Here is a 19509-nt window from a genome sequence, read left to right on the forward strand (position 1 = left end):
ACTCTTCTCCTTGCTGATGAAGGTAATGATGCCCTTCTTCATGGAGTATGGCCACAGATGCTGATCAGTCTACAACCTGACTGCCAAACAGAAGCGGAGTGTTGTACACTTCCAGCAGGTTTGGGCCCATCAAGTCCCACCAAGCTGAGTACAACTCATCTGGCAAACTTGCTTCTGGGAGTTTTATTTGTGCTAGTCAGTTCCCCAGGTTCAGAGGTTGGTTCACACTTTCCTACTAGATACGGATAAGCACCTTTGTGATAGAACACAGGTTGCATGTGCTGCCTGTGGACTTACTGTCATACAGACCAGTATAGGTTCTGCAGATCCTCAGTATGTCTGTTAGTGAAGACATTACTGGGCCATCCTCCTCTTTAAGGCTGTGGATCACAGAACCTGCAGTGTGAACTTTTTGAAAGGAGAAATATGACCATGTCTCATCCTACTTCACAAAATGGACTACAAATCAGAAGATGATCTTGGAGGATTCCAAGGTAAAGAGCGCAGCTTGCCAATTCTTCTTCTGAATTCCTCTTTGACATCAGTCACCTGAGCTGCAGAAGCTGCTGCAAGTTTGACAAAGGTTGGCAGAATTTCTTTTGATCTTTGTCTTGCTTTCAGAAAAGCTTTGCGAATGAAGAACTCCTTGATGTTCTCGTTGATTGCTTTCCACCAGTGAATCCAAGAGTCTAAGAGAGACTTCACAGTTCTCCAACCTGTGCAATTCTTCTTTAGTTCCTTGATGCTCTGTGAGGTCCGCAGCTTAACATTCAACTTCCATGTCCCTGTGTCTGCTTTTTGGTCCTCCTGCTGGGGAGGAAGGCTCAAAGGAGAGAGCTATCAGAGAAGAACACCAAGTGATGTAGGTGGATCTGACTGTGATTGTCTTCGACAGAAAGAGTAAGTCAATCCAGGATCATACTGAGCTGCCTGTTCTGGTCCAAGTGCACTGGACTATGCTCTGCTTGAGGGGTGCTGAAGGTGCAAAGGGTTTTGCATCTTTAACTGCTTCCATCAGGTTTGTTGTCTAGTCTCTGACTGGAAACTAGGGTTTAGAAACTCAAGGTCAATGTCCGCTGTTGAGTTCTGCTGTCAGTCTCTACTGGGGCCTCTGTACTATTAAGGGATGTATCAGCATTTCCCTGACAGGTGTTGGAGTCAGTTTCTTCTCATTGCCTGAGCACAGATTATAGGCACATTTTGGGCAAGATTTGTAGGGATGGCCTGCCTGTCTGCACTGATTGCAACTTTTCTTCCTCTGCAGTCCTTCCTCCACTCAATTCTTCCGGATGACTGCACTACACTGGGCCCACAGTCGCCTTCGACAGCAAACACAGATTGAATGATGGCTCCATTAGCATCCACCCTTAGCTTGACTTTCACCTGGTGCTTGGTGGCCCAGACTGTAAACAGGACCTTGATATTTCCACAGCTTCCTATTCTCTCAATGTAAAGGGCACACACGAGTTGAATATGTGCACCAGTACCATATGGTCCTTCTGTTACAAGAGGGTGAAGTGTGGTTGTAACCTCAGCAATGAGAAAAGAACCCATTTCCTTCTCCTGCAAGTCCTGTAGTATCTTCTGTCATCCAACTGCGTACTTGAAGGCAACAAAGTGCCTGTTACCTGGGAATCCTGGAGGCAAGATATGCCCTTTGCCACTCAATCAGGATTTTCATGATAAAGAGAACCCTGTTGAAGGGTTTCCCCTTCATCAAGATCCTTCACTGCCATCCTGACAGTGTTTCAAAGGCTCTGCCCTCCTCCTGAGAGGCATGTTGCTTCAATCACCTTGATGGTACTGATTGATTATATCAGGTTTAGCTGTTAGAAAAGGCATTAATTTCCCAAAAAGCAACAATATTGTTCACTCAACAGTCAGAAACTATACTTATCTGTGGAATTCCCCTTTCTGTTCTTCTAATTTACAGTACCTTGAAAAAGTGTTCAACACACACCTATTTTCACATTTTACTCATTTTCTAAATTTAAAATATATTAAAGTAGGATTTTTATCTCTAATCTACAAAACATAGTGCATCATGTCAAATCAAAAGAAGAATGTCAAAATCTGTCAACAATTAACTAAAAATTAAAAAAAACAAAATGGAGGCTGAGAAACTGTTCATCCCCTTTGTAATTAGAACACTGATTTTCCTCAGGTGCAATTCTGTATATTACATTATCAACTCACCCAATTTGTTGATGCAGAAAACTGGAGGATCACCTGAACAAGTACCCCCTCTCTCTGTAAGGTCCAACAGGGCAGTAGATTTTCAACAGACCAAACCAAAATGAAGACACAAGAGCATACAAGGCAAGTCAGGGAAATGATAATAGAGACCATCTCAAAGGCACTAAACCTTCCAGACTGTATGTACTTCCTTTACAATGAATGCTGTTTGTGGATTTCAGTGCCTGTGAAATTTTAATTAAGGTCTCAAAGAACCCATTATTGTCAGTGACAAATCAACTCCAGAAAGTATATTATCGGTATGCTCCTGTTGGATTTATCAGCATAACAGGGTCAGGTTGCAAATTAGCTAACCATATTTCTCACAGGCAGTGGACAAATAGGTTAATCTTATGTGCAGTGATGGTCATTAAATAAATTCTGCTCTCTACAATACTTTACCAACAATCTATAATATATTATATAGATTATATAATATATATCTATAAAAGGCATTTTAGAATTCATATGGCAAACACAAGGAAATCTGCAGATGCTGGAAATTCAAGCAACACACACACACAAAATGCTGGTAGAACACAGCAGGCCAGGCAGAATCTATAAGGAGAAGCGCTGGTGATGTTTCGGGCTGAGACCCTTCGTCCTGAAACGTCGACACCGCTTCTCCCTATAGATGCTGCCTGGCCTGTTGCGTTCCATCAGCATTTTGTGTGTGTTGTTAGAATTCATATGTTGTTGGTTTTCATTGACCAAAAAACTTAACTGGTTTCTTAGCCACTGAATTTCCTAGAAAGATTAGTTTTTGATGTAATACAACTTTGGACAAACCCATGTCCAACAAACTTAGACCAATGACTGATCATGGTATTAAAAATACATTTTCCTAGTTTTGTTAACAATAAATCACTATGTCCACTGTGTGCAGAAATCAATTCACCAAACATCCTTTCAGTTCATTTATATTTAAACTCATAAGTATTGCGAATCAGATCTCGAACAATGACACTAAATGGAATTTATCAGATTATAAACAACATTTTTTCATTATAATAGCACTGATTTCATCTATCACAAATTTATTATGCAATTTTATTATACAAAACAAAAATCACAAGTTTTAAGTAGTATTTTGTTGATATGATTTCATGATGATCAAGCAAGAATAAAATCACAAAATAGATTGCCGAGTTGACCTTAAAGATGACCGAATGTTATTACTGATGATTTGTCACTTGCAAGAAGTGGGACTTAACGGTTACATTAGTGAACTAGTAAACCAGGGACTTGGTCTAATGATCTGGAAACAAGAGTTTCAATTTGCAGTGCAGCAGCTGGGAAATTTAATGTAAAACTGGAATATGAAGCAAGTTTACTAATGGCGACAATGAAACTAATGAATTGTTGAAAATCATATTTGGAAACTAATGTTCTTTAAGGAAGGAAATATAACACTCCTACTTACTCTGGCCAATATCCAACCTCTGATTCACAACAAAGTATCCAATGATCAAGCAGTTCACACCCAGGCTTCCTAAGGCCAACCCTGCTGCTGCAGCATCTCCACATGGAGAGGGATGAGGTTGTTTTCTCTTTCTATGAATGGAATATTCTGTTCTATAAAACAAACTATGCACATTTCCAGTAACACCTGAAAAACATTCACAAATGAGTTGATAAATACCAGGTATCTTTTCCTTCACAAAAAGTACAATACAGCAATCGCCATTTATTACGTCCGTCCCCCACGCAATTGTGTTGAAAAGTATTGTCACTAAATCCCCTAGCATCAACCTCCTAGAGCTCATTTCGCTAGAAAGTTAATTGAGTCTGGTACTCCGCAGCAAATGACTTGATCCGTGACCGCTAAGCAATTCCCCTCTCCACACAGCGTATCAGGAGCAAGGTGAAATATTGCCTATTCTGCTGCATGAGTGGACATTCTTCAGGGTAGTTGTTCCATGTGATATTTATCCAAGTTAACTTTGCAAAGAAGCTGATTATTTGGCAATTGGAATTTCTGAGAGCTTGCTTTGTCCAAACTGGCTCATGCATTTTCAATATTAAAGATTATGTTTCAAAGGTACTTCAACTAGCAACTGTAATATCACACAAAGCAGAATGATTGGTTTACAGCTCATATAGTCACTAGGGAATTATCTCTGCTCGAGGAACTTGCCATGACATTTTTTGAAAGTATCTGCTGTATTTGTATACTTCAACCAGCAGAAATGCCTCAAAGTCACACACCATCTTGACTTAGAAGTACATCTTCTCCCTTATCCTGTAAAATCTGAAACACTCTCTCTCACTATGAAATACAGCCACAGATTATAGCAATTTAGGTAACGCCTTGCCACCATTCTGTGAGCAATCAGGGTCAGGTAATGGATGTGGGCATCAACATAAATGCTTGTATCTGATGTATAAATAACCAAAACAAATAATCCCATGTTCAGCACAAGGTTTTACTTAACTGAGAGCATTACATGTCTCTCTTAGGATGATGTAACTACTTAAGTAATTTAAGATATATTATTAAAAAAAACAGTAATGAATTTGTTCCCTTATTTGATCTGAATCAATTTAATTGCTGCATCACAGCTCTAGTTCTGTGCCTCAAAGGTGATTTCAATCCCAGTCAAAGGAGAATTCAAACCCGATGAGAACTGTGTTCAGTTGCCTGCTAGGATTTCTCGTTTCTCACTCACACTAAATGATCATGAACAAGTTTCACCCGCTTCCATCCACTCCCTCGGTCCACTAAACAAAACTATCCACAATCTAACAATAATGGCTAGTGAAATTGATTCTACGCAAGCTTAATTTCTGAAGAAGGTGCTTAACCACATCAAATAGGATTAACGCAAGCACTCCTGCAGATGCAAAGCTATTTAATGTTTCTGGTCACAAAATGCACTGGTAGTTTTCACCAGTCATGTCAGCTGTGATTAAAGTGGTCAATCCCATCCAAGTCAGAAGGCTGGAATTTCAAATACCCCTCTACAGACATAAACACAAATGTTTTGGCCCCATCTGAGTTCTCAGGAAAACATTTTGATGAGGAGCGGGGAAGTTGTCCAAGGTGAATGAGCCAAAATTCATCTTTCAATCAACATTAATGAAACAGATCACATGGCCATTATCACACTGCTTTTCAAAAACCTAAGGCCACATCCACACTACGCTGGATAAATCCGTTACTGAAGCTTTTCTCTTCGTTTTTACCCTCCATCCACACTGAAACGGTGTTTTCGTGTGTCGTCCCCCCCCCCCCCCCCCCGAAAACGAAGCTTTTCAGAAACGCTTTCCAAGGTGGGTTATTTTTGAAAATGCTGCTCGGACAGAACAGTATGAACAGTGTAACCGGAGAGTTCTGAAAATGCTATCAGACGGCAGCGCGCTATTTCATTGTTTTCTTGAACGCAACTTAACAATTTCAGAATAGACGGCAAAGAGACTGAAGCCAGAAGAGTTAGAAATGTACTCACCAAATACTTTGACCCATAACTTACTGAATAAATAAGTATACTGTACTCACTTTGCCCTGTTTTCTGTCCTTGCTCGTATGAAGGTGGTTTACCTATTTATGCAAGTACTTCTCTGACAATAGATGTGTAACAGCCTAATGTAACATTGTATGGAAATACAAGATAACACTGATGCAGACATGTTTTATACATTTAACAAGGTGCTTTATTAATGCAACAGAGTTAGTCAGTTTTTCAATGTTCGTCATCAGCTGGGTCAATCTGTCATTGAACTCCCGGTTGGTTGCTGCCGTACGCTCCAGTATTTTTAAAAATATTTTTAAGTTCTCCTGCGCGAGAGCCAACAGCTGTCCATCGTTTTAAGTTTTTCTAGTCTGTAACTACACAAACGTGCACTTTTACAGCGAGATTCAACACCAAACATGTCACTTGTTTTCAGGAGATGTGTCCTGCGCATGCGCAGGAGGAGATTATTCGCCAAAATCTCCGTTTCAGTGTGGATGGAGATATTTCCAAAAACGCATAGTGTGGACGCCTATCGTTTTTACTCGAAACCAGCGTTTTCAAAATTATCCGGTCTAGTGTGGATGTAGCCTAACAGACCATTATACAGATTACAATGGCAACTATATTTGTAAAGTACTACAGTGGTTGTGAAGAACTTTGGGACATCATACAAGCGATGTGATAGGCTCCATGTTAAAGCACATCTACTTCTTGCATGTAAATTAAAGTGCCTATTTTTAGTCTTAAGATATTCAAATTCTAATTTATTTGAAAATGAGAAGAACTCAGACTGAGGCAGAGTAAGATTCTGTTTCAAAATTCTGATTTTTCTTCCTCATCACACACTCTGTATACCCAGTTTGATTTTAAATTCCACTGATTTCCATCATTGCATCCTTATAATCCTCAATCCATATATTCCATTGGTTGAGATACAAATACTGGTTGTATGGCCCCAGGAGTTTCATTACAAGCTTATCCATTCAGCAAAAATTGCACAAAATGCCTGAATATAAGTGTTCAATGAAGTGAAATGGAGCTCCATCAAGGTCTAGGTTTACATCTTTCGTCTAATAATCTAAAAACCCGACTGAGCTCCTAATGCTGCCTCAGAATTTTTTGTAAAAGGGGTTGGGAATAAATAAAATGGTTTCAACCTACAATAGGATTTTAGCAAACCAAATGCCCCAGTGTTTATTTCCCTTGAAACCACTAATCTTTAAGGAGGTTACAACAATGACAAGTCTCTGTTCAAGTCCCAGGAGAAAAAGCTCATTTTACACTGAAAATAATAATTGATGATTTTTCAGCTGCTTAGTTTATCATGAACAACACTGCAGTCTGCATGACAAACAACAGGTTTCTCCTTCAGTGGGATAAAATTAAATATATCATTTGCACTAGAATATTTAAACATATATAGTATTTTCAAAGCAAATCGAATACCATTTTATGGCAACTTCCAGCATTTGTGCTTTTGAATGTGTATAAATATTCATTACATATGGACTGAAACTCAATTCAAGAGACTTTAATGCAAAATCCAATGACCCCATTTTGCTTCTTATCAGCCAATTTCTTCTGTGTCTTGCATTTCAAACTTAAGGTTAGCTGCATGAATTGGAAACCAGCACCTTTACTCTGGCAACTTGATATGGTACAAGACCAGATACTCCATTTAAGTTTCTTCTGTTAATTCTGTGAGGCTAAGAACTGCAAACAATTTGATTTTCAAATAGAAGGCATAATAATGCACCATTGGCTGAGCTGATACTGGGAAGATAACTGTGGGTTCTCAGCATTAATCATAATTAATGTGTAATAAAAATAAAACTGTGGCAAGAGATGTGCGAAGAGGAATGAATACGTAGTTAGAAATGGCCATTGTAGTTTTTGTTCTTCTACTCTGCCTTACAAATGCAAAAGCAGTTAACTTCTCGTAAGTGTCAGAAATTATTGGATTTATGCCATTAATGCAAGTGCATCTCTTTACAGCCATTTAGGTTTCATGTTTTATGTCTTGTGGTTTCTATTAATGATGTGATTTATAGTTCTACCTCAAGTCTCGACTACCATGTTCCAGAAAGGGAATATTTGAAATTGCCCTATATTTAATTTTTAAGAAATACACTCCCATCTTTAAATTATTTTCCTGTTCGATTCTTTATCCAAAAACAGTCCAATTTATCTATTTTGCATTAGCTCTCTGTTTATTTCTGTACCTTTGTATTCCATTGGTGAAAATGATAATCTCTTGGACTTGGGGTTCAGGATGAACCAGATGTCCTTTAGTACTATGATCAATTTAAATAACTATTATTCTGCATTGCAAAACATAACACAACACCAATTGAAGGGCCAGGGAAAAAGCCAGTTATGGTGCTCACTTGAAGATGCACTACTCCAGTCATCTCTGAGCCATTTATAAACCCCATAGATAGGACTAGCTACATCAATAGGATTGCTTTCAGCAATTCTGACATGTACCGAAAAGGTCAAGTGCAAGCAGCAAATGCTTCCCTAAATAGATTTTATGGAACACATAATGAAAAGTTAAATAGAGTATTTTTCGGGTGTTAAAATAATAATGCCACAGTAATCTTGCAAAGTTAAATTGAAAATAAATAATTAAAAATAGTGAATTTGAAATGTATTGTCAACCTCTAATCTTTATACTGGGATAAGCATGTGTTGTACATCTAAGTTAGTTAAACAATTAAATAAGCGGAAAGATTAGATTTTGTTGTGGATGATCTGCATACTAACTGACTAAAGTCTCAGACAGTATTAGTGTTTACGTAGGGAAAAGGGAATACTACTTAACATTTCAAAGACTGTTGACTTTGAACCATTATATAAAGATAACCCTGCACGGACAAATGGAGATCATTAACTGTGTGATTTCTGCAATCTTCACGTTGGGCTTGTGCTGCAGTATTTGTGAAGTACAAGTATTTTGGGCTTCCAGACTCTATTTTGGTAATAATAATCCCACTGAACATTAGCAATTCTGATCACTTTTGAGGCAAAACTGGATCAGACAAATAATGACTATGGCCACAAAAACAGGCTAGAAGCTGGATATCATTATTCATCTCCCATCTCCTCAGGGCTTTTCCATCATCTATGCGAGTACAGCTCCAGCTACTCAGGAGGTTTGGCACCATCTTGAGAAAAACTGAATTAGTATGCTATCTACCATGGTGAACATCCACTCCTATCCACAGAGCTACTTCATAAGTAATGTGGGCCATCCCCAAAATACCCATCAAGCATGGTAACATTAATACCAAAAAGGATTAATTCCCATGCTCTTAGTGCATAGGAACTCTATCGAATCACCAGTCTTTCACTATGGTTTGATCCAAATCCTAGAAATGAGTGAGCAACTCCATCAGAATCACTGCAGCTTTCTAACCAGCATCTCACCATACTTTCTCAAGGGCACTGAATGCACATATTGTCAGTTACAACCTTAACCTGTAAATGATTTCTTTCACATAAAGTTGGAACCATGATTGCTTTTATTTGAAGCTTTTTACAGTGAAAGCAGTCACTCCACACCGAACCATACATCAAGATGAACACATCTTCCAATTATTTGCTAATGGCTGCTCGACTTTGTGACTAAAATATCTTTGAAAGGTCAAGTGGAACAACCTTTGCGTAACTGAAATTAATTTTTAAATCATTAGAAATAAAAGGTCACTACAGTACAAGTCATCTGTTGGCTTCTCCTCCAAAAGACTTAAGGACAATGGAACAGAATACAAGGAGGGGACTATAATGAACATCCAATATCATGATACCGGTTTAATTTCGGTAAACAAAGAATTCTGGCTCCGAGATCCATGCAACATTTACTTCCTTTTAAGCATTTCTAATAATCCACAAATTTCTTTGATTACAGGATGCCGTGTCTAGTGACCTAATGTTAACACTGTCAATTGCTTTCTGAAATAGAGATTTTTAAGAACTTTCTTAGGATTTCATTTTTAGAGAGAAAAAAAACAACTTCTACAAACTTTTATATCATTCATTTTGTTATTTCTCATCAGATTTCAAAGATAAACGATAATACAGCTGATTACCAAAGTTTTGCAGAAGGTGCCCTTAAATGATTAAATAAGACATGATAGTTCTGTACAAGGGACTGTTTTGAAGGAAGTGCAAGAATAAAACCACCAGGGGGTGAACATTCACAACACTCTGGAAGTGGCAATACACCTGGTTAAGAAATTGAGAGTTACCTGGCTTTAATAAGAAATACGATACTGAATACAAAAGCAAAAGCAGCATTCTACACTTTACATACCTTAGGTTATTCTGTACAATTCTAAACATAACACTCTTGGGAAGGATTTAGAGAAGATATGTGTATATTACTGAGATGATACTTAGGTTGAGTAACTGGATTGGCTTTGGAGGCTAATAAAATAGAACTTTATTTTTCCGCTTGGGATGGAGGAATGGTTAAAGGCCAAGTAGAAATCTACTCGAGTCCTCAAAACTGAGGTTTTTAGAGAACAAATAGGGGAAACTGCTTCTTCAGGCAAGTTAAATGGTAAGAAGTTTCTAATTCATGTTAACTGGTGGAAGAATTAGAGGAGAAATAAGGGAAAATCTCATCATTCAATTATCATTGCATGAAATGTTACATTTGAAATTTGATGGCAGCAGTTTCTATTGGAACATTCAAAGACAATTATATATACAAGAAAAAAACCCCAATTTTCAGAGATACAACTTCAAAGCTGGGGCATGGAGCTAGCAAGATTCTAATTTAATTATGTACCCACTTATTTACAAAATTTATTCTGCTTCCAGAATTCACAGGTAATACACAGTAAATTCTTTCCTCATATTCTGAATTAGTGTCTCTTTCCAGTGGAAGCAATTTCTCCATTTATTATCAAATGCTAGAATTTTAAACACAAACATGTTGAATAGATGGTGTACTAACCCTTTCCTATTCTAAATTTTCTCAAAGAAAATAGTTGAAATCTGGTTTAAGTTAGACCATAAGATATTGGAACAGAAGTAGGCCATTCGGACCATCGAGTCTGCTCCGCCATTTAATCATGAGCTGATCCAATTCTTCCGGTCATCCCCACTCCCCTGCCTTCTCCCCATACCTTTTGACACCCTGACTTCATTATGTAATACACTAGGATTTTAAACTATGAACATTATAGAGCAATAAATTAATCAAAGATTTTGAAAACATATATTGACTTATTTCAGTGAATTGAATATCATAATTAGTTTGGATTGATATCAAACCATTGAGCACATCTGCATGAAACAATGTCACAGAAAAGCAGCATCTATCATCAGGGAGCCCTTTCCACCCTAGACAAGCTCTCTTCTCGTTGCTGGTATCAGGAAGGTACAGGAGCCTCAGAACTCACACCACCAGGTTGAGGAATTGTTATTACCTCTAAACGTCAGGCTCTTGAACCAAAGGGGATATCTTCACTCAACTTCACTTGCCCCACAACCTATCGACTCACTTTCAAGAACTTTTCATTTCATGTTCTCAATATTTATTGCTCATTTGTTTTGTATTATGTATTTCTTTTTGTATTCGCAAAGCTTGTTGTTCTTTTCAAACTGATTGAGCACCCAAGTTGGTGCAGTTTTTCTTTGATCCTGTCATGGCAATAATTTTATCATGGATTTATTGAGTATGCCCACAAGAAAATAAATTTCAGGGTAGTATAGGGTGGCATATGTGTACTTTGATAATAAATTTACTTTGAACTTTATGTAATGAAACCACACAATTTAGTTAAAAAATATCAGTTCAATCAAAGTCAAATGACTGTCGCATGCTCTTTCAGCATTGTTTCGTTCCCAGAACTTGGAAGGACATCAAGATATTATAGAAGATGCACAGTAGAAGTTTTACTGAGATGATAACAATGATGAAAGATTTTGTTCACTTTAATATTACTTTGCTTTTGCTTCATCCTGACTTCTAAATGTTTTCTAAGTGCCAGCAGTCTTCATTTCAACTGAGGGTTCTGAATGTTAGAGATGATAAAGAATCATTAATACAAATGGATAAGATTTCACCCATAGAGCAATAGACCTTATAGCACATCTTTAAAAGAATTTTACAACATAGAATACATGTGTTTTCTCATGATTACACTGTGTATTTGAAAGATAATTATGTTAACTTTGCCCTTAAATAATTTTACATGAACTATTCTGAACAAATTTTGGGATTGGACTATTGCATACCACTTTGTACCTGAGAATACAGAAATCCAATATTAAATGATTCTATATAATGTATAGATATATAGCCAGAATTACATTTATCAGCTCTTACCATTCAACTTCATTTCCTTGCTCCTGCATTTCCTTTTATAACAACTTTCATCCTGAGTGCTTCTAATGCTCCACTTCAAACATTTGAAAATCCATCTACTAAACACCCACTGCTTTTCCTCAAACTAAACACTTGTTAAATTTGTCAGACATGACATGTCTAATAAATCCATATTGGCTGTGTTTTTCTTTAAAATGAACGTTTCTGTTCAATTTATTCCATATTATAATCTCCAAATGTCTGCCTGCTGTAGAGTTCCTGTACTTATCTAACCAATCTGTATTTGCTGCAATCCTGCACCAATATAACTGAATATGAAATACCTTTATGAACCTTTCTACTTCCATTACATTTTAGTGTTTAATCTTCCAATAACTGTAGTAGTTTATTTCATTATAAACTAGAAAATAAAATGTCTCTAAAATACATTATGAAATGATACTAAATATAAATCTGAAATGCACACAGATTTTTGTCACATTATAGGTTGTACCCTACAAAGTAATAATGAACAATGTGCTCAGTGTGAGCACACATATCACTTCACAGTGTGTGCTACAAATGTTGAGTTCCGCAGTACTGTCATATCAATGTTAATCCTTTCACTAACATCGAGGTGCATTTCTGCACTGATAGAGTTCAAGATGGCCAACAGTGACCTGTATTATCATCAATATCAGAAACAAAAAAAATGTAGAGAAATTAATTCAGTCAACATTGCAAGTTGTAGAAAGTCAATATGAAGCATTGACTTAAATGTTCTCTGAACAGATGCTGCCTAATGTACTTAGTAGTTCTACCATTTTCCATTTTGTTTGGAATGTCCTGCTTTTTAACTACCAGCTACACCATTTGCTTTCACATTTTAATAAAATAAAATAAATACTTAACAATTTGCATCATGACAGTTGAATCATTCATCGATGCATTTAAAGAATGTGCCATTTTGAACTGTTACACCTGTTAACAGCTAAATATTAAATAAAGTGCATGTGACAAATCCAAAGCAGAGAGAATTGCATAGTGTAGATATTTGTTTATGCTTTATATCAAATGCATTTATCTATCCATCTTTCCCACTTTGGCTCATTTCTCAGAAGTGACCTGGCTCATACAGGTTCAAAGATGAACTAGGTGAGGGGTTCCCAACCTGGGGTCTACAGACCCCTTGCTTAGTCCACAGCATAGAAAAGGTTGGGAAACCCCTGATAGGGCATGCTGATCAGTCTCTGAGAAAGCAAACAGGAGTCTACCATAAGCTAATTAGCTACAATTTCCACCTTCAAAATTGCACGACAGAAACAAGTAGAAGAATACAGGCATTTAATAATGCATTCTGCTACAGGACCATGAAGTTAAAATATGGGAATCGGATATTGCAATTGCAAGTATTTTGGGTAACAGGTTTCACGATGCAGAGCAAACAACTTCCCTTCTGCCGGACAGTATGAAGGCTCTAGGAATTTTCAGAATTGCACAGCAGAGGGTCAAACAATAATTAAAAGGACTCATACCTGGCTCCCAGTGCTGCCTAGCTTAGAAGCATTGATAACACAACTGTAAGCAAAAAGCCAAACAGAACACAGAAAAAAGTAGTTTACAGGCATTAAAAAGGATATTGTAAAGTTCACTGGCTAGACAAAGGTTTTCTTTAAATTCAGTAAATAGATTGCTTCCATGCACATATTGCACAAAAAGCAAGCAAGTATTCAAAGATAAACTTGACTCTTCTACTTCAACTAGGATTAAATTCAGATACCAATTTCACCGAGCACAAAAGCTGATTAGTGAACATAACCTGCTTTCCTTAATATTTACAATCAAACACACTCAACAAAATTAACAAATTTTCATGTAAAATGCTTTGAAAACTTTTGTTCCAAGTAACTGAATTAATTCTTTCTACATTATTAAAGACACTAGGTGAAGCAGTTTAATAGGCTCAAAGTTTTAAAACTATACAAATTCCCTGTAAATTATAGTCATTTAAGCCCAAATTGAAAACCCAACAAAAAATGATTGCTGCAACAGAGACAATCAAAAACATTTAGGGAAATCAATGAATCTCCTCTGCTATGGGCACTAATCTTCTTTGCTTGGGTATTTCCATTAGCATTCTGAATTTACATTGTACTCATACCCATACAATAAGTTAAAGATATCACCATTAAATCAATCAAAATAAATCCTCGGAATAATTTTTTCCAGCTTCTACAATCCCACATGTAAAGCTACCATAATCAGTGGATTTTTGTATATAATAAGTTTTTACTTTTATTCCAAGTAAAATAAGCAAATATTGCACATCTAGTTGCCTTTATAACATAACCCTTTCAAAAATTAAATAAGCAAAGCCAGATGCTGATTTTTCTTTCCGATATGGTGTGAGAATATTGGATGTCATATTTCAGTGACCAATTTGAATCTATTCTAATTCCAAGCTTGACTTTGTTAAATTTTGAACTGATTAAGATATTTTCCCAGTCTCTAAGAGGTGATTGACATTGTGCTATTAATATTCTAAGCCAGTCAACTAATCACAAGTATTAAACACAGACCAAATTCAAAGTGATTCCTAAGAATAAGCCAGTTTGCAGAATACCCTATATGAAAACTGCATCTTCTCTAAGACTTGTGATTAAAGTACGAAAGTGTTCCTTAAGACTGAAGTTTATCAATTACTCTATATATTCTGCATCAACATGAGAAAATGTACTAATTTTATTTCTAACGGCTTGAGCCACTATTTGTTGCAGCTGGCTATTTAAGACCCGACCTTGTATAGAAACTATACAGAGTTTATGTTGCATGTTGCTGAGAATATGAGCTAGGAACAGCACTGCCAATGGGGGGGGGGGGGGGGGGGGGAAGGCCTTTTGGAGCCTGACTGAATCGGAAAACTAACTATAGACTTCTTTATCCAATAAAGGACTAAGAAATTAACATCCCAAGGTTTGGAAATAAAACGTAAACACAAGTGCATGGAATTACTGCTAAATCAGGTTCAGAGAAAATAAAGAGAAAGAATATTTTCATTGAGAAAAAGTTGAAATATGAAATACAAGCCACCACTATTTTATTTGTTAATTAGCACTGTAAATTAATACTTACTCACTGCCCATTACACTGCTGACGTTTAGGGCAGCAATGAAGGATTTTTTTCCTTCTTTCTGTTTCTAACAGTTTTGTTTGACTAGTCAGGATTGTTAGCCTTGAGCTAAACCCCTGAAGCTGCAAGACCAGTGGACAACTTAGTCCGGCCTCTACTCTTTGACCTATTTGGTATGGGTGACCCTACCAAAAGCCAAAGTATAAGGCCCTGACTCCTACCAGCATATGTAGTTCTCCAGGTCATTGAGGCGCTCAAGCTTCTAAACCATGACAAGACTGTGTCCTCTTGGAGGACTGTAAATTAACTGGGCTTGGTAACGGGATTGAAATGGATAAGCCACGAACCGTTTTTTCCACCTTTAGAACACAAATATGGCAACTATGCACCATTTTAATATCTGGTAGCTTGCAAGTCAATATTGCACTATTTAACAGAATAGAGTAGCGCCAGCTTTTAAATTTAATCATGCAAGTGCCCCATGTGAAGTTATTTTGCCATTTTTACATGAAACTGCAAGCACTGCCAGCCTCACCATTACTTTAACAGAGAACTGTAACAGGATATAATAAATAAATACAAAAAAAATGTAAATTAAGTCCACAAATACTACATATAATTTGGTTATAATAATTATGCATTTTATTCTTATGAATTTGCTGACTTAATATGTTATACTATTCCTACGTAAATCCTGGGCTTGTGTAATAGAACTATTAAAGCAACTTATGAAAAAAAAACCAATGCTTTTACCACAAGCTCAACTTAAGCAACATCTTCTCATCCCTTTCAGATTATTATACACATCACACCTGTCCAGTCTTTAGAATATACTGTATTATTGCAATCAAATGATGATCCATGAAATTATAAAATGTTTGCTTTAAACCATAAAACCACTTATTTTACATTAGGGTCTGAATGCAGAATGTTTAGGTTAAAACTTATTTTACACCTCCTGAACCTTTGTTGACTCTATGAAGTTAACTTTTTGTTGAAAGAGAAAACAAATTCAAAATGTTCCCAAGTTCAAGTTCAATTTACTGTCATTCAAGCCTACACATGTATACTGCCAAAGGAAACAATATTCCTCCAGACCCAGGTGCACAACATATGAATATGACAATTAACCAATACTAAGGCACATTTATGACACAAGTTAAAAAGTAAGCAGTATAATGCTAGTGGCGCATCATGCACGAGACCTGGGCGGTGGCCGGGAGTTCAGTAATTTTATGGCCTGGGGGAAGAAGCTGGTTTTCATTCTAATAGTTTTATCCTAAAGCTGCGGTACCTCCTGCCTGATGATAGGGGGTCAAAGAGATTGTTGGATGGATGGGAGGAATTCTTGACAGTGTGAAGGTCTTGATAAATATTTCTGATGGGTGGAAGAGAGACCAAAACCTCCCAGGATGAAGTATTAAAAATGGTTGCAAATGTTTAATCAACCAGACTGAAGTTTTAGTTCCAAGGATTAATTTCCAAAACAAAATCCACAGACCACTAAAACTGCAACATTTTTTTAATTGAAAGGATTCTGACAACCCTATAAATTGACACTATAGTTCAAAAAGTACTCATTATAACTATTAAGGGAAATGATACCCAAAGGCATTTAATGGGCAGAGTTAAATAACTCAATTATAAATTTAGCAAAGATTTACATACTGACCAAGTGAACAAATCATGAAACAAAAAAGCAACTACCACCACCAGAATACTTAAAAACTCCAGATAGTTTGCGCAGTTAGCATTGTTTCCCTCGGTTGTATTGCTCTATGCATCTTGGATGCACCCTTTGATTCAAATATTAAAGCATTCTCAAAATCCCACTCTTCTTCAGGACATTGATATGTAGCAGCACACTAATGACATTAAATAATGCATTGGCTTATCTCATAAAAGAGAAGAGGAATAGTTGTTTTCTTTGCGAACGTATATAAACACTGCATATAAACATGTTGCAAACCTTGCTTTTAGTTCACATATTGTCCCATCAGACATCAACATTACAGATAATTTTAGCAGAATCCATTCTCAATTTTATTACAATTGTCCCAGCAAAAAGCACCCGAATGATGACGTACACCTATTTCCTGAAAGCAGCTGCAGTCACTGTTTTAACCTTGCAGCAGTCCTTTTCAAATGATAAACTTTAAAAAGAGCCCGATTGTCCTTAGTATAGGCATGACATGTCCCAAGCCTGGCTTATACGAACAGCTGCTTGATACCACTGTTGGTTATCTCTGCTGAAAATCTCAATGGATGTCGATCTTGGTCTCGAAATATTTACGGGAAACGGATCATGGCTCAATCAGATAAGGACTGAATCGGAAAGTACTTCGGCTGGGCCTTTGGAACCAAGGCCGGCAACTGTAGTTTAAATTTGCTGTTACTACTACCTTTTATTTCATTATCTCCCCTCAAACTGGTAAGTTATTACAGTGAAAGTGAGATTATTCCAGAATAGTTTAAAACCATTTAGAAAAGATATAAGGAAAACTGCTTCCCTTTGAACATTATATGATCTACGAACAATGCAATATGATAAATTAGGACAATATTGCACATTATAGATTGTTTTATAAAAGAAACTGGAATAACAACATATCAATGTGTTAATTTTAAAGGAAATAGCTACAAAATAAATTTTGCAATATTTAAAACAACACCAGAAGGATGGACCCAGCAACCAGCCGTTTAAGTTAAAACACAGATCTATTTGAACAGAGCGATTTTCAGTTATAAACTAAGCGCCCACGATTTTCCACAAACATTAAACCCGAGTGTAACTCATTACCATTTTGCATCAGTTTAGCTCCAACTTATGGAAGGTGTTATTTCAGATACTGTACAACATCGCGGGGTCCGTTCCTGCGCTGGGTTACTGAGATACCGGGAAAAATATGCATTTTATTTTTAAACGCCGCTGTCATTGCCATTTTGTAAACATAAAATCCTGCGCCCACTTCAAATGACAGCAACAAGAGTGGCGCTCCCCGGGCCGAAGCGGCTACTGGCGGGGTTGCTAAAGTTAAAGGTGGTGTTGAGTGGCTGTCACTTTCCCCGGGGCGCTCTCTCTTACCTTCGGTGGAAATGTGACTCTCAGCGCCGAGGACCCGATGAGAGAGAAGCAGGAAGATGCTGAAGCCCACGCTCAAAATCATCCTTCAAACACACCCTTCTCAGTCCCGGCTCCAAGAGAAGCGGCTCAACTCACTCTGGCTGAGACAGGAAGGCACCAGGTAGGCCCTCCGACTGTCAAAAATTTGAAAAAAAAAAATAATAAAATAATAGGAGCGGAATAGCCGGAGAAGCGTGTTAGTGCGGCTGCCCTCCTCCGGTCGTCCGCTCACGTCCAAACTGAGGGAGCCATCGTCTGGGAATTGCAGTCACCAAGCACACAGCAGCATCCCTCTGGTCTCTCGGCTGACGGACAGGTAGTCAGTCACTTCACAGCCAGACCCCCCTTGCTTTCAACAGTGGTCACGAAAATTCCCATTCGTTGGGAAGGGGGAGTGGGAGAGACCCCCGCCTGGCCTCATGAATCTCAGGACTAATTATCCTCCTCCCTCTATAGTGACGGCTTGTAGCTGCAGAATATAAGTACGAACGCCAATTATCTCTCGCCGGTTTGAAAAGTATTATATTTAAAATAATCAGACAAAGGAGTGTACAAGAAGCCGGCTTTGGTGGGGATTGTTTCCAGCAAATGCGAGCGCACCACAAATTACCAACTTTCAGCAGCTCGCTCGCCCAGTCCGCTCACACTGTATAAAACTTGCTATTTTTTATACATCATCGTTATAGAAACCAGAAAGACGGGCGCTGGCATTCTTGCCCCTTGGAGGATAGTCATAGCTGCGCTTTTTATAAAACGCCCCTGGGAGAACGTGTGTCCAGGCGGATGAGCGGGAAAGCTGGCGGCGAGGGAAGAGCTGGACAGGCGCCTCTGAGCCACTGGCAGGTCAAGTGAGCTGACATTGAGCACCAGAGGGTGTCAACAACAGCTACTCAACGCTACTTCCCGCTCTTAAATAACAAAACATACAGCTTGTTCCCAACTCTTACAAGGTTGAGTGAGAGTATTTTGGCAGGGGTCTCGAGCAGCTTTAAATCAGTAACCACTGATGACTTTGTCCACGCAATTGGTCAAACGTACTGGGAAACCCAAGTAGGGCGGGGAAAGTATTTCACGTCTGAGGTCACCCGAGCGGCTCTTTGGGTGTTCAGTTGCACAGGAAAGTGCAATCTCGTACAAAATACAGCAGGCAGCTCCCCCGGCCCCAGAAAACAAAATACCACCAATTGTCTAACTAAATAATGCCGGGTAGAGGAAAGGGAATATTCAAATTGAAATTAATCACAAG

The 19509-nt window shown here is 37.8% G+C and overlaps 1 protein-coding gene across 5 annotated transcripts in view; it reads right to left on the reverse strand.

Moving 5' to 3' along the window:
* Positions 1–18629, reverse strand: part of epha6 (eph receptor A6) — a 691207-nt gene extending 672578 nt beyond the window's left edge. For 4 of the 5 annotated variants that reach the window (XM_073045584.1, XM_073045587.1, XM_073045586.1 and 1 more), the window contains exon 1: positions 18225–18629. In XM_073045584.1, the coding sequence (XP_072901685.1) occupies positions 18225–18306 (82 nt within the window). In that variant the 5' untranslated portion in view covers positions 18307–18629. Of the gene's footprint in view, positions 1–17939; positions 18029–18224 lie in introns of those variants that run through there. The other variant, XM_073045585.1, reaches the window with a different exon arrangement.
* Positions 18630–19509: the final 880 nt, after the last annotated feature.

Source organism: Hemitrygon akajei, chromosome 5 (assembly GCF_048418815.1).
Source record: "Hemitrygon akajei chromosome 5, sHemAka1.3, whole genome shotgun sequence".
Taxonomy (NCBI): Eukaryota; Metazoa; Chordata; class Chondrichthyes; order Myliobatiformes; family Dasyatidae; genus Hemitrygon; species Hemitrygon akajei.